We start from the raw sequence: 16,611 nt of genomic DNA on the forward strand, positions 1-16,611 counted from the left end.
TAAAAAAGTGTTGGACAAGATTATAACAAACTGTATGAGGCTGGGTTCATTTTTTGTTTCTTTATAAAAACAAATGAAAAGTGTCCACAAACACTGTTTAGGTCACAGGCCCTTGATAAAGAAGATATTTATTAAGGTGGATTTTAAGTAGCCTCTACAATATTGTATAGAGGCTTTATTCATTTCTTTTAAACTGTAAAGAGCTTAGCCTTCACTTGTTAATGCCTGTAATGTAAAGATAGTTTTTTTAAGTGCAATTAAAATTAATTTAGCATATAGTTGCATCTCTCATCTTTATGCAATGATGCTTAAATAGTTCTGGTACTTCAGTGATTGTTTATAATATATAAACAATCACTGAAGTACCAGAACTATTTATTATAAACAATAATTATAAATGATATATAAACATTATTGTTTATAATGTGTAAGAGATTAAAAACAAGGAATAATCTTTTTCTTGGTCTTATTGTTCTTGAGAATATTTCATAGATCTGTGATTATCCATGAACCAATTGTTGAAAGTTCCTGGGAAATATGCTCTTAACAGTATGGATGAACATTTTGTCCCACACTCCTACAACTCTCCTTGTAAAGATGTGCCTCTTATTTATAGCCTTAAATGCACCTACATTTAATTTATGCTTCATTCATCACATGGTTTGCTTGTTGAGCTTGTAGGAGTCACCAGTGTCAATACTCTCATAATCTGTTCTGTTCAATAACTTTTTTACTTCATGAATATAGAACTGGCTATTTTGTATTTTCGGAACTACACAGTTTGGAACTGTCAATTTTGTCTTTATGCATCGACTCAGGGACAGCAAAGGGAGAAGGACGAGGTACGGACTGGTTCTCCCAACCTGCTCACATATCGAACCAGATATACGACTTTTTAAGGGCTCCGATCTCCATGGCAACATACAGAAGGCTTAGCATGTCAAGATCCAAGCGAGCCCTGGCCAACAAATCCCATCTCGCCTCCTGATGACACTGAGTGGCCGTTTTGGGAAACAGGCATTGAAGAAATCTTCCTGTTGGTGGTCTGCTTATTCTCTGGGTTGGCATGCCGTTCAATTACCAGAACAATAAGCAAGGCTTATGGATGGACTCTGGATGGGCAAGGGGGTCACGAGTTTCATATTCTAGGTGGGACACTGTGGTTGTGCCCTTGATTAAGGTACTGTCCTCAGAATGCCCGACTGAAAGCCCTGTTGTGTAAATAGGTCTTCTCCAGGTCATCATTATAAATGCGAATTTGTTCTCAGTTGACCTACCTTGGGAATAAATTACAGTTCTATTTTAAAAAATCAAATGTTGTACTTGTAATTGTAGTGGGATGAGCAAAACGAAACCACAACTTTATTTGACCATTCTCAAATGCTTTTAAAAATTCATTTTAATTGACTAGTTCCCTGGACAGCTGTAGGCCCTAGGCTGCTAAATGGATGGATGTTTGCCTGTTATCCCTTCCAGCATGTTACCATAAAATTAGGTTTTTGCAGGACAGGGTTATTGTGCCCAACCTCCAACATGGAAGACCTAGGACCTGACGTGGGACACACTCTCTCCCTATCTGTGTGTCTGTGTATCTCATGGAGAGCATGCTGGGGTATGCGAAAAGATGATTCCTAATGCAATAAATTGTAAAGGGTTAATGAAGTGATGTTATTATTATTATTATTATCATTATTATTATTATTATTAAACCCACTACCTTAAGATTACGTGTCTCATGCTCTACCACCAGAGCTAGTCGGGGTCCAGGCTACTAAATGCTACTTATTAATTTTTAGTTTCTCTTTTAATGATTGTGTTAACAGTCCAGGAATATACTGGAAAGTTAATTGTTTTTTTTTTTTTTTGGGGGGGGAATTGGCCCTGGTGCAAATGTGTTTTTGTGTGTCTTGTGTCCCATCCAGGGCAGACCCTACTTTGAGCCCATGGCTTGCTGGGATAGGCTCCAGCTGCCCCACAGCCTTGAATTAGGAGAAGTGGCTAGAAAATGGATGGATGTAGAGTTAGTCATGAATGGTGCCCCATAAGAATCATAAAACGTCTGCCAACTGGCAATGTACAATGAACCAATAATGTAGTTCACGTATTCAAACTGATTTGAAGAGATTAGACAGATTTGGAATTAAAAACAAAGAACATTAATTCATATTTAGAGTACATTAGCTATTATTACATTTTAATTTTCAATAACTTTGAACAAAGAGAAAAAAAAAGTCTAATCTTGACAGAACAAACATTGGGTTATTTTTAACAAAACATACTTTAATTCCAAACTGTGCATAACTTCCAAATATGAATAACATATAATGAGACACCAAAACATTGCAATATTCAAAACACACATCTGTTACCTGGTTACCAGTTACGATTTGAAACTACTGTTTTCTACCATCTCCTTGGTATCAATTCTCACACCATACAACACTTTTTATCAATAGAAATACGTGTTCCACAGCCTGTGCCCACAATTTAATTGAAGAAATACAAATAACAGAGTCCGCAGGAGAACCGACAGGATAAAGGTGTCTTTTTCTGTAAAAACCATCCCCAGCCAAGAAATCACCGATTTAATAGAGGAAGTTAGTGACCGAAAAACTTTTCTTTCTAGTGACCCCAATAAAAAAAGGAACAAAAAAAATTGTTGCTGTGTGTTGCTCAGAAAGATGTACTATATGTTGAATGTTTTGTCTGTTTAGATACATACATTATGTTTTGCCATGGACTCTCAGTGTTGAAAGAGGTAGAAGTTGTATTTCTGAGGATTACTCTCCTTTTAGCTGGCATCTTAAAAACAAAAACTCAACATACCCCCATACATGGCACTTTAGTTTAAGATGTCTCTTAGTACAATGATGTACCCAGGCCTCTTTTTTACTGACAAATGGTTGCACCTTTGGCATTTTGGGAATTGCAAAAATGCATTTGCATTTTCTCTGTCCCGTGAAATGCCACAAAAACACCTCCTTGGAGACATAATGGAATTTATAACCAAAGTTTGGGAAGGATGTCAACGGCCAAGGACAATCAGACTCAGCTGTCAGTAATTTGCGATCACTGCTGATGTCGTAAAAATTACAAGTGAACATAAATTAGAAGAGCCAGTGTCATGTCTTTAGTTGGTGGGAGGAAACAAGAGCTCCTGATAAAAAAAACCTTTGTAAATCTAGAAAGAACATGCAAACTCCCCACATACAGACACCCAAGGAAAGAATCAAACTCATGACACTGGATCAGTGAGACAGACGCACTAAACACCATTATGTTATATTATGTTATGCCTTATAATAATACAAAGGAAGGTGTAATACCCCACAATTACTCTGAGCAGACATGTGTTCTGTTCTGTGACAGGAGTACAGCTAACAAGGACCTGGAGTTACAGTTCATTAGTTCAGCACAGATTGACAATCAGACAATCATATTGCAGAGGCTCAGAAACAGGACAGGACTGCTACATGTTAGTGCATAAGTGAGGGAAAACATCTTTTATTTCATAAGAGTCAATCTGTCTTGACTTGGTTTGGGCTGCTTGAAGTAAATAGATTTTTACTGCAGAGAGGTATCTTGAGAAGTTTTTGAGAACACATGCTTATTTTGAATTACAGGACAAAAACATAATGGATATACAGGAAAACACAAAGGTGGTTTCAATATTTGTTTTAAAATAACTTTTTCTGATAACATATGCAATTCAGTAATCTTTGTATCAAAATGTGAATAATAAAATGCCCTACTTTTGAATTTTCTAACAAATCTGTGTGCTAAAATTGTGTACATTATAATTTGTCATAGTCTGATCAAATTTTGCTCTTTTCGTTTGTGCAATAGTATTGTATTCAACAGGACTGCAGTTCTTTGATGATTTGTACAGTATTGCTACACTCCAGAACGCCTACATTGGTTATTGTATGGCTGAATTCTGAATACTTGACAGTTCAGTTAGGAAAAAATGTGCCACAATAAAGGAATGTTGTGAGAAAGATGTCCAAATATAACACTGAAATCACAAGGTAGGAGATGAATGGCAGATCCAGGAGATGAAGTATAAACAGAATCTGCCACCGTCACATTCTCTCTAAACACCCAACAAGGAAAACATTATCAGCATGTAGGTGGGGGCCATATTTTAAAGGCCAGTTTTTCAGTACAATGGACCTTCTTCTTCTTGAACAGCAAAAACTTGCAATTGTATTCTACAATCGAGATCTGGAGACCAATTGAGACCAAGTTTAATTTAGAAAACAGGATGTTGTCTTAAATTTGTGGAAATATTTACTTCGTTTTGTGAGCATCCATCAGGCACAAGAAAACTTTTTTTTGTTGGATTTATTTATCGATTGATTTATTGGACGAAGGTTCCTTTAGCAATAGTCCAGAAAGCAATTCTTTCCTCTGTAGGTCTTTTTATTTTGAAAGCATACCTTTCTTTTTGTGAATTTTTGTTTCATTCAGGGACATCTTGTTTCTGTTTGTCAAGGAGAGCCAGTCTTGGGTCTATACAAAGGAAGGGTTAATGTACTCACATTCATTGCAAATACATATTTGTAAATAATAATTCATGTGTGGCATTTATTCTACTATTATTGTAAGCAAATAGATGTTTTTGATTTGATCGTTTTAGAGTGTTGCTTATTCTTTGGTCAGGATCTTATTTTGTAACTTTAGACCTTATTAATTAAGCCTCCCCTTATTTATTACAATTGGCATCTAAACTCAATCATCCCATACAATCCCTGCCAATTTGTGACAATATCAGGATGTTCCATATTATTCATATTGACCGCCCTCAAATAGTTATTGAAGCAGACTGATTGGATCTCCTTATTCCTTAATAAAATCAAAATAATTTTATGCTGTTGAAGATACAATTTGAATTTTATTTAGTCTTGCAATTGGAATGGTATGAGAAAGATAAAAAAACAGACTATTAGGCCAGATGACAAAAAATCATTACAGACATTTTATCTTATGCCTTATGTTAAGAACCTTATCCTTAGAAATGTATTTTTTCCAAATTCAAAATCACTGAATACTTTAACATTTCAATTTGAAATATAACTGGTTTTTTTAGGCTTTGCTGGTTAAAATAAAATATTTCCAGTCTGGTGAAAGAACTTCCCAGAAACCCAGGAGGTTTCCATGGCAACAGCTCCAGAGAGCTTGACATTACTATTATACGCATCCATCTTTTACGACTTGGCACAAAATATCTTATTAAGATAATGGACTTTGCAGGAGCTAGATGTTTACTGAAATTTAAATGAAATGAAATCTTCACACATACCCCCTGTCAATGACAAGATATTTTGGCATTCAATTTTAAGTTAAATTAACTAAAAACAATTGATCAAGGTTAGATGTACAAAACTGTGTTTTTCTGCTCATGTTCGTTCATTTGTCTGTTCTCTGAGGGGTTTTGGTACTTAAATCTAGTGTCTATCCTTAGCTCAATCTCTCCCACCAACAATATATTGTTTTCATTAATATTACATTTAAACAAAACAAAATTTCATGCACTGGAAAACTCTTTTGTACTATGTACAGGACTGGGAGGTCATGCTTTTTCTGTAACAATATAACCTCTGGAGTCAGTATAAATGTGCCATAGAAGATCAGACTTCAGCACATAACGCTGAAAGCCTGTTGCTTAGAGCTGGTCAGACTGATGCTCTGAAATTTCCGAAAAGGTCTCAGACAGGCTGACAGCGGTGTCCTGGTCGTCAGTGCAGATGATCTCAAACCTGTAGTGTCTGAATTCAATGGCAAACGACCCGAGGAAGGCCAGGAAGAACATGACCAGTGCCCACTGTGCCCGCGCGGCATGCATGTGCAGACGCTGCGCCATCAGGGCAAAATCTGCAGCCAGGCAGTCAAGGTCAACCGATGACATACTCAACGGAGAGGGCGTCACAGAAACACAGGAAGCTGAAGGAGCCTCACACAAAGGTGGTTTGGTCTGAAGTACTTCCTAGACACCAATAACCAGCTCAGTGGAAAGAATGTGTGTTTCTAAAGCATATTTGCCTGATAAATCTGGTTTTCGGAAAGCACACATATCATTGTTAGCATGATTTTAAACTATTTTTTTTATTCAAGTCAGTTAACTACTAGCTACCAACAGAGCCTGAAGGATCAAACGGCTGTCCCTCACCATTCATATCTTTTCTCACGTTCTTTTAATGTTTTCAGAATATTTAATGCTTACTATGTTTAGCTAATCTGGCAAAAATACATAAAAAGCTTTATGTATTCAAATATCTAATATTTATAAAAGTAAAAGGTCTCTGAGGCTGTGAAAGTACTACACACAGAGAGTGTCTGTGTAAGCCAGTCTGTATAGCACAAATTTTATTTGACAAGATTGTGTGGGTAGTAAAGCAGATTCCAGCTAGCCTGGAATAAGGCCACATCATTGATTATTGCCAACTGAGCTCCTAACACTGTTGTCTTTTTTTTCCAATTTAAGCAACTTAAGGGAACTCCTTAGTTTCTAGACCAGTAAAGGTACTGTGATCAAGACATTTACACAACTATCTGAGCGTGACTGAGCACTGGAGCATGATTGGCTCAGAATCCCAGTATACTGGTGCACGATTGGCTCAGATTCCCAGAGCACCGGAGCATAATTGGCTCAGAATCCCAGAATACTGGTGCACGATTGGCTTAGATTCCCAGAGCACCGGAGCATGATTGGCTCAGAATCCCAGAATACTGGTGCACGATTGACTCAGATTCCCTGAGCACCGGTGCACGACTGGCTAATATTCTCATAGCACTGGTACACGACTGACGCAGGCTCCGATCTTTGCAGATCTTAATCGAGCATAAAAATACTCTCACAAGTTAGATCCCTTTAACATGGTACTCCTTGAGTTTTACTGTAGTTTTACCATGCTTATGCCAAGCAGTTGCTTTGTTGGTCTTTGTTTTGGCACACTTTTCTACGTATAACTATGTTCTTACCACAACGTCGCTGTGCTTTACTATACGTTTACTCTGCTATTATCATTGGACACCACAGCAGACTTTTATAAGGGGTCCAGCTCCTCTGAAGGCGCCTCTGGCTCTGGTCACTGGAGACCTTTGGCTTAGCAGTGAAGGATACAGAGCAGCATGCACAAGGTGACGGCCCCAGACAGGAGAAACCGGGGAATCCCGACTCTCCTCCCTTCGTTTTTTAAGTTGACCTTCACGGTGAGGACAGACTGAATCCAGCAGGCCAGCGTTCCAAACCCAAAGGTCATCGACGTCCCCACATTGTGAAGCTCTTCATCGTTCGAAAGCTGAAACAACATTGGAAAAGGGCTGTTAACATCCGTGTGGTACATTGAGGTGGTTTTCTAGTTTCAGAACCAAACGTGCAGACTGATACTGCTTCAGTTATAGACCATCAGTGTCCCAACAAAGACCAACATAAAGCAGTATAAATGGGGTCATCAAAGATCAAAATAAATGTATATTAAGGCATCAGGATACATATCACATCTGATAACAGACTACGGCATACTGGTCATCCACTCATTTTCGAAAAACATAAATGATTTTTTTTTAGTTGTAAATTCCTAAATTGTGGTTTCGAAATACTTAAACAAGAATTGTAATTTTAAAATAGTCATCATTTATGCATTACGCATAGATATCGGCTGCTAATAAAACCAAAATAGAAATTTAGAGAGGAACCACTGGGATAAACTGGGTCAGAGAGCACAGTTCATACCTCTGTTCCGCCACAAGATGTAAGTTGGCTCCATCAACTGAATTACAGGAGATCGAGAACAAAAATAAGGAACCTTACCTGAAAATTTCCCACTAAGGTCATTCCAAAGCAGGCCAAAGATAAAGCAACCAAGCTACCAATGTTCAGCCAGGGCTTGCGAACTTTGGGCTTCAGGTGTATGTATCTGAGGACACTGATAGCAAATGCTGAAACAGAAGTACAGAGTAAAAGCATCTTGAGCACGATGAGGGGAAAAATCCTCCCATGATTTCAATCAAGCAAAGTCTTTATATATTGAAATCAAGAATTGTGGGACACAGCTTTAGGGGAAGAAAGTGCATGTGGCTTTCCTACCTACAAATGCGGCCATGTTCATAACTTGACTGAAGACACAGCTTGCAGGAGGAGAGTTGCCTGCAATACTGAAACAGACAAAGGACATTATATGACAACACCTTTGCCATACGGTTGGTGATAACCTGAGTCACGGACACAAACATAAATACTGTACCTTATATAGGGAGGAGACTTGGATCCTGGTCTCCTGTAAGAAGCAGATTCAGCATATTAAGATCATACTTTAAACATTCAGCAACATGGCGATCTGAATCCTGTTTTATGAAATGAGATGCTTATTTAAAGAAATTGTCAAAATGTCAAACAAATTATAATAGGACCCAGTTTCTGTGGTCAAACACCAGTGGTGTGTTTTTCCCAAAACAGCAGCAAGAACACTTAAGGAGCGATGTCTGCCATTATTTTAAAAACAAAACACATAAGTTACATGTTGTTTATGTAACTACACGTGTGCATACAATACAGTTACCACCTATCTGTTTCCTTTTCACACCCACTAATTTGGAATAAGCAGGTGCTTTGAAATCTGACTCCCTGCTGTTAACCGTGCAGTGTTCTCTACCAGGCAAGCAAAACATGTTGTGAAGCAGAAGGCAGGGAACGACATTAGGCCTCTGAAAATACCACAAACCTGCAGACAACTGACCAGACCCCTAGGGGTCACCTGTAAAACTGATTTCTCCTTACTCAGGCCTACCATCACTCGAAACAAGTATGACGCCCGTCAGGGTTACTTGTGCGTCCTTAAATGTCTGAAGAGTCCAATCCTTGAGCCACACATCTTGGAACAGTGGGGGGCAAGAGTCCCGTTTGGCAGTTGGTCTCAAAGTGTGGCGCCAAAGGGGACGTTCCGTGGCTAGGACTTCCCAGCTAGCGATGTTGATCTGTCCTGTTCTAAGATAGGTCTTAAGAGTATCTTTGAACCGCTTCCTCTGGCCAGCACAGATTCTCCGGCCTTGGCTCAGCTGGGAGTAGAGGACTTGCTTGGGGAGATGGGAGTCGGGCATTCCAATGCAGTGACCCATCCAGCGGAGTTGGCTCTGGAGAATCATGGCTTCGATACTGCTTGTCTTTGCCTCGAATGAGGACACTGAAATTGGTGCGGCGATCCTCCCAGTCGATACGGAGAATCTTCTGAAGGCATCACTAATGGAATCTCTCAAGAGTCTTCAAGTGACAACGGTAGATAACGGTAGGTCTCATTGCCGTACAGGAGGGTAGCGATGCAGACGGCCTTATAGACCATGACCTTAGTTTCCTTCTTGAGGTCACAGTTCTCAAAGACCCAACAGCACAGTTTCCTGAAGAAGGTGCTGGCACAGCTATTGCGGTGCTGAACTTACTCCTCGATGGTAGCGCTTTTCTGGACACTCCACTCAAAGCACCTTACAGGTAATGGGGACTCCCCTCCACTACAACCAATGTGCAGCATCCACCTGGATGATGCGAAGGCAGCCATAGTGCGCCAGAACGCTCACCACACATCAGCTATCAGTGAGGAGGAGAGCAGAGTAATGAAGCCAATTCATAAATGGGGATTATTAGGAGGCTATGACTGGTAAAGGCCAATAGGAAATTTGGCCAGGACACCAGGGTAACACCCCTACACTCTTTTTGACAAACACCCTGGGACCTTTAATGGCTACAGACAGTTGGAATCTAAGTTTTATGCACACCTGCTGTGCTTCAGAGGGTTGCCTGCTGTGAGTGGCAGGGTGATATAGCTGCTGGCACAGCTATGAATTGAACCAGTTGCCTGCTGAATACAGATCCCATTCTGCACTTCATGTGGAGGTTTCTATGAGAAAAGTCTCTCATCAAAATCTCTTACCTGTATTCCGAATTAAGTGGAGTTACTTTTTCATCATCAACTGCTATAAAGTATCTGTAAGATAAATTGTTCAGAGAAAAAAGGATGATGCTTTCTATTTCCAAATGCACATCAGAATGCACTGATTAAAACATTTATTACATATATATTTTTAATATTATAGTATATATGTGTATAAAAAATTGATATATTACTGACAACACCACAAGGGTACCTGACAGGTTCCTGGAGTTATTGCTACCTAGCAAGCTGCCAGAGGATACAGTGGTCAGCTCAAGATCCAGTTTCCACTGTGTCTAGTCAAATGTGTCCCATCACATCACAAGTTGTGCTGCCACAGCCAGCTATTTACAGAGTAATTGGTAATTTTGTGCATATAAATTAATTTAGGTTTGCCACAGGATATGATTTGAATAGGCCTAATTTTCAGGACTTTTCTATGTTTCTTTCATATCCAACCATTTTCGAACTGCTTTATCTAATACAGGGTAGCAGGGGTAGTTTTTTTTTTCAGACAATCACTCTCACATATCTGAGCCACTTAGAAGTCCTGGGATACTAGACGTGCTGAACGATAGGAGGAATTAAACAGAAATGTCTTTTTTTTCCCAATGATTTTCATAAAGGCTAAAACCTCACTTTTAATAACTTATATTTAAATATTAAATCTATTCTTCCATTTTCTAACCACTTCTTCCAATTCAGGGGTCATGGTGGGACCAGAGCCTAACCCAGCAAGCACCAGTATCAAGGGCACACACACTGACACAAGCACCAAAGCCAAAAAAACATACTAGTTTAGTTTTTTTTAATAGATTGTGGGAGGAAACCACAGCACCTGAAGGAAACCCAGAAACCCATACAAACTCCACACAGACAGCACCCAAGGTCCAGACCTGAACCCAGGGCCACAGTGCTGTGAGGCAGCAATACTAACCACTACACCATTGTGCCATCCTGAAATATTGATAGTGAATCTAATATTAAAGAAATTAGAAATGATTCGTTCTATAAATGATTACAACCTTTCTCAACCGTGTTCTCAATGTCCCCAGTTCCAAGAGCAGTATCACTCTTTATTATCTTGCTAAGCATGAAAAAAAATGTAAGTGGCACTTTTAATCTATTTAGAATTTTGAAATGGTCATGCTCATTGTAGGGACACATACATAAAAAAAGATGGGCCTACATAATGTCCAAATGATTTCTGCTGTGTGAAACATTCATTTACATTAAAGAAAAGTGACTAAACCTGTGCATCTGGTGATCAATTAACATTTTGTAAGAAGCACATCTTCACACAGCCTATATTTCTAAAGAGCTTAATGCAACATGAGAAGGAAAAAGTACCACCTTATTATTCTTTAGATTTTTATATCCACAGGATGAATGTCATCAAAGATACAATTAAACACGTTTTCTTAAGGTGACAAATCTGTGTGGCGTTTAATTCGGCAATAAATGCTGAAGAAATACAACCTTATTTAGATGCATCAGAGTGTGATGGAAACTGATGAAGGATGATATTGTTTTCATTTAAATTTTGAAAGTGAAAGTATTCAAATGTAATAGAACAGTTAACTTTATTAAGGAGATACATTTTTATTACTACAATTTGACTTTTATAGCAAATGAATGAGGATTGCTTCTGCTTCAGCTGGCATTTTTCTTGTTGCTGTAAAACATGATTATGATTCACAACACAACTCATTTTTCTTGTCATTTAAAATGCATAATTCAGTGCTGTACTTTGGTGTTACTGTGTGTTTTCCGCAGGGGGCTCAGGCACTTTGGTTCTAGTCCCAAAGACACCTCTGAGTAAAAGTTTCTGGCTGTGACACAATATTGTGTTTTAATATTGTATACTGCAATAGCACCAAGAACAACTTTCAATGACACGTGCTCTTCTGCACACATTTCCAACCACCAAATATAACACACACAATACACAGGCCCCCATGGACCGTAAGATAATTGTGAAGTAAAAACAGACGGGTCCCCATTATACAGCTGTCATGATCGTAAACCCCTCCTCCTAAGGGTGCTTCAGCCCTTCCTTGTTTTTTTACTCATCTCCCGCACCTGCTCCCTGTACCAGCCCCCTTTTCAGTTTCCCTTAAAAGCCAGACGCTGACACTATTCCGGGCTCTGCATTGGTTTTCGTCCCAGGCGAGTCCAGGACCTGGCAGCGCCTGGTCCCATTAAGGTTTTAGTTCCTGTATTTGTTCCTGTTCCCATTCCCATTCCCGTGCTGGTTCCAACCCGGTTCTTGTTTTTATTTCGTCTGTCTCAGATGGATCGCTCGGCTTTGGACTTTTGCCCCGTTTTTGGAATCCCCTTTTGGACTCAGCTCCGGACTGTTTGCCTCGGCCACACCTCCTCTGACCACCAGCACACCATGGGCACGCCCCCCTGTCTTCATTACATTACTCCTTATGTATATTGTAATTATACATCAAATATAATGATCCCTTAACCATTACGCTACAAGTCGCATTATTTATGAACATAATCTGAAATTATAACAGGACCTCTTTGTTTTCTTTAACTAGTACAAGTGAAACAAAGTCTAATTTATGGTACCAATTCTATTCCACTAATTTTTCTGGGAAAAGGCTCCCAATTTGGTTGCCTGGGTAAAGTTTACACACTTAGTGTGCCAAACCCGCATATTTACGTTGTTCTTAAAGGCGAAAATTAACTTGTACGTCATTTCGATATATACTGAAGGAAAAAAGAAATGCAACACTTTCTGGAATGAGAATTCTATAGTTACAGTTTATGTACTTTCACATATAGTTGTCAATTTGTTTTAAGCCCTCTGACCAGCAATACAGCTTGTGTAGTGAGGCATTGCAACTTGCCAATCACACAAAAGCTCGTTGGGGGCATTTTACCCAACAAGGTCCAGGTGGAACAATGCCTAATCAGGTGGGTAGCTGCATCAGCATGCATAGGCTGCAAAGGAACAAGTAAAAGGTTTATTCCATGCTGAAAAAAAGAAGAAAGAAAACAACGTTTCGGCCTCTCGCTCTTCCTCTCTCCCAGCATTTGTTCTCCCGCTACATTACCTTTGCTTACTGCCTTGTCTCTCTCTCACCTGAAGAAGGCTCCACGGCCGAAACGTTGCGTTTTCTTTCTTCTTTTTTTTAGCATGGAATAAACCTATTACTTGTTCCAATGCCTGATCAGGTCACCTTTAAAAAGGCCAAACTTAGTTTTCTGTGCATTCCAGAATGTTCTGTGCATTCCAGAATGCCTCTAATGCCACCAGAAGCAAGGGAGAGGGCCATTGGCATGCTGCAGGCAGGCATGTCATGTGCCAGCGTTGCCAGACACTATGGAGTAAGCCGCTCCACTGTGTCCCGACTAAAGAGAAGGTTTCAGCAGACCGGCAGGACAGATGACCATCCAAGATCCGGTCACCCTCGAGTGACCACACCAGAGTAGGACCGACATATCAGACTGGTCCATCTGAGAGATTTTTTCAGATCTGCCACCCGTACTGCTGCTGAAACTACTGGCAGACATAATGTCTGCATCAGTGACAGGACAGTGAGGCTCCATGCTGCTGGCCTTAGAGCAAGGCAACCTGTCAGAGGCCCTCTGCTCACACCTCCTAGATGTCATACCCAACTGGTTTGGGCCAGACAGAGGCTGCAATGGACTTGTCAGCAGTGGCATCAGGTCCTCTCCACGAATCACTCTTCAACCTGTTCCAGCAGACGGGAGGGCCAGAGTGTGGAGGAGGAAGTGTTGCGTTTCTTTTTTCCCCCATCAGTATACATCACGACATATATCTGGTCTGGTCCCTAACCCCAAAGTATAACTGGTACCCCCTGTACACTTTATAAGACTCCCAAAATGGGATTCAGGTAGACTGACAATAAATGTCAAAAGTGCACATTTTACCAGCATCTTCTTCGTTCCAGAGATCATTAAAAAACACAAGCATGAACAGCCCAGCTGTGAAGCAACTGCTCATGTAAATAAGAAAGCAGGGCAAAACAGCCTTTTGAGTAAAACCGTAGTCAAAACTCACACAATCCATAATCCTGCTGCAGTGAAGAGAGAAAATATTATGGGAAGAAACGTCCAAACGCTGCACTTCCTCATTGTCTAGACGACAGCCTTTGAAGAAGAAAAATAAAAGTGAAAACATAATCGAATCGAAGCCCCCTCTTTGTGTGGGCTTCCTTCCAGGGAAAGAAATTGTAAAAAAAAAAGTTCTAAAAACAGTATTTTTAATTCAAGCTGTTCAAGCGTTTATTTCTGCCTAAAGATTCCCGTTTCCCATAGGGTGCGGTTTCATAAAATCGTCAAAATCCGTCACGCACTTCTTTGTAATTCAGCTTCCATTCGGTTTCCACCTCTCTTTTGTGACTAGTCAACCTGGTAGCCAGCTTATCAACCTGGTAGCCAGCTGTTATCTAACTTCAAGTGGCACACTACTCCAGTTAGAATATGCAATGAAGGCATATTCCAAAATAACCTCAATGCACATATCAACCTCTAAAGTCTGTAGCACCATAAGGGCACGTTTAATATTTAATGTCTGCAGTACCTAGTGCCCCATGGAGAGTGTGTAAGGTGAGCCGGGTTTTCAGCACTTCTCGGGTTTCAGTCCGGGTTGCACAGTAATGCTAATTGTGACTTACGGAACTAAGAGAGTGTTCTAGTGTCCCTGGGCATTCTCCTGCGATTGGGGAGGAGACCTACTGGCACTGAATCGCTGTACTGTAGCTTGCCGAATTAACCTTCTGCGAGCAGCCAGGGTGCGAACCCATTAGGAGCAGCAAGCAGTGATTCAGCGGTTCAGAGACTCTTTGTAGTGGGTGAGGCGATTACATCTCTTTCCACGCCTGGCTGCTCACCCACACTTAATTCTGCACGTGTGCCGTGGGATCAAAGAAGCTGCTATTCAAAACTGGGTCAAATAAATCTAAGCACAGACAAGAAAATGTGAAATAATTTAATATGTGGAGTATATAGCTAATTCTCAAACACAACACTTGAACAACAACGCTTGAATATAGTCGTAATAAAGATCCAGAATGATAATTATTTTCCTTTTTCTTCCAGGAATCTTGTAATATAGTCCACATGAACTGTACGTATGAATCAAAGAATGAAAGACGATATATGATGTGCATATGCAACGAAAAAAAATAATTTGGCACATTTATTATTCAAGCTAAAAAAAATTACTCTGTAGGGAAAATTAACAAATTCGGCACTTTAATTTAATAAAAATAAAATGTCTTTAAGGTCTGGCCACACAGTTCAGAGCGGCTCCCACCTTTTACCAAGTGCTATAGTCTAGCGAGCCCAGCAGGAGAGTAGCACATTGCATAGAAAACACTTAGGAGTGACAATGTGCTTGCGTTTCATTTGCTGTTTTTTTACACATTGATCTTACTGGAAAATAATAAATAAATCATAATAAATACAAAGAGCTCCTACATGACAGGAATTTAAATGTGAAATGCTAAAATCAGTTCATATAACATCTTTTAAGGTTAAAAAATACAGAGTATATAATTAATTCCGGTACATTGTATTTTAATCCGGTTGTTTTGAAATTCCCGACCTAACAGGCAGGCACATACATAAATCTCATATGTTATTTTAAAATGCCCCCAAATCCGAAATATTGTTTTACGGAGGAGGTGTGCTCAGAGGTGTGGTAAATGTTTTGTTTCGTTACACTGTACAATATACCCTATACATACATTATATAAAATGGAGGATACATTTCCTGTTTTAAAGTACTCTCGACAACCCTAATGCAAGCTAAGAAAAGGCTTACAGTAGAAAATATGATCATACCTTGTACTTGTTAACTGAGAATATCCTGGACGTAAAATCCGTCTTTGATGTCATTGAAACGGACAAAAATACAGGAACACGCTACGCTGCGTTAACTGCACAAAATGTTAACTGCATAACGTACAGATTCTGAACATAATTTTAAAAGAAGAAATACAAACATCGATGATCTTCTCTTCTCGTTTTAACTGAAGTGTGTTCATGACTGATCCAGCTGGCTCACAGCGCGGTGCGCATCAAAGAATAGCTTACGGGCGCTGTAGGGAAACCAGCAGAACACTAACGAGAAAACCCAGGAAAAATCAAATTGTATCGATTTTTTATATCACAATTTCTTATTCGCATACTCATAACTTCATCTTGTAAGGGAATAGCTTCGTATTACCGAAATGTACAATGCATTGTAAAAGCTCAAAGTTATGCTGTACTTGGCATTTTTCTCAATTGTATACAGTATACAGCGTTGTGCCTTTGTGAAACACAAGAATAATAAGGGCTACCTCTATGGGTCATTTATTGATAGCCGTGTTAACTACAATTTCTTTGTGATTCCACAGAATCTGACGCATATGGGATTCGTGATTGATTGGGCAGGTGAGCTTGAGATGAAAGAACTTCAGCTTTTAAGTGGACATTTGGAAAGCAAAATGACCACAATAACCAGTGCAAAAGTATAGTGGGTTTCTGATTCTGCTGTTCTAATACGATACGTTATTTTGGACCCTGGAGATGCTGGAAGTCACAGTCGATAGATAATGCTGAATCTGAATTCGATAACAGTATGTTAAAGAACGTCTCCCCTGATTTTAATGTGAGGTATGCAATTTGTTTAGAACACTTCTTAAAAGATTTATTTTTA

The 16,611-nt window shown here is 39.5% G+C and overlaps 1 protein-coding gene across 2 annotated transcripts; it reads right to left on the reverse strand.

The window, feature by feature from the left end:
- Positions 1-2,259: 2,259 nt before the first annotated feature.
- tmem150c (transmembrane protein 150C) lies at positions 2,260-16,196 on the reverse strand. Of its 2 annotated transcripts, none has more exons than XM_088629254.1 (8): positions 15,753-16,196; positions 13,966-14,054; positions 9,924-9,977; positions 8,247-8,279; positions 8,090-8,157; positions 7,814-7,941; positions 7,124-7,301; positions 2,260-5,874 (listed from the first exon to the last, which is right to left on the reverse strand). In XM_088629254.1, exons 2-8 carry the CDS (start codon positions 14,037-14,039, stop codon positions 5,666-5,668), a joined length of 744 nt encoding a protein of 247 aa, XP_088485380.1. In that variant the 5' UTR covers positions 14,040-14,054; positions 15,753-16,196; the 3' UTR covers positions 2,260-5,665. The 2 variants fall into 2 exon arrangements, with proteins under 2 accessions (XP_088485380.1, XP_088485381.1); XM_088629255.1 differs by lacking the exon at positions 15,753-16,196 and adding an exon at positions 14,582-15,699.
- Between the last annotated feature and the right edge of the window lie 415 nt (positions 16,197-16,611).

The sequence above is a fragment of the Lepisosteus platostomus genome, chromosome 4 (genome assembly GCF_059453375.1).
Source record: "Lepisosteus platostomus isolate fLepPlt1 chromosome 4, fLepPlt1.hap1, whole genome shotgun sequence".
Lineage (NCBI taxonomy): Eukaryota > Metazoa > Chordata > Actinopteri > Semionotiformes > Lepisosteidae > Lepisosteus > Lepisosteus platostomus.

Bases quoted from the DNA above. Each gene is read 5' to 3' on its own strand.
- tmem150c (XM_088629254.1), bottom strand. From the start codon at position 14,039: ATGAGGAAGTGCAGCGTTTGGACGTTTCTTCCCATAATATTTTCTCTC. The intron at 7,942-8,089 runs GTAGGAAAGCCA...CTTCTGTTTCAG, and splicing joins GAACATGGCCGCATTTGTAG to CATTTGCTATCAGTGTCCTC. The intron at 7,302-7,813 runs GTAAGGTTCCTT...ATGTTGTTTCAG, and splicing joins CCTTAGTGGGAAATTTTCAG to CTTTCGAACGATGAAGAGCT.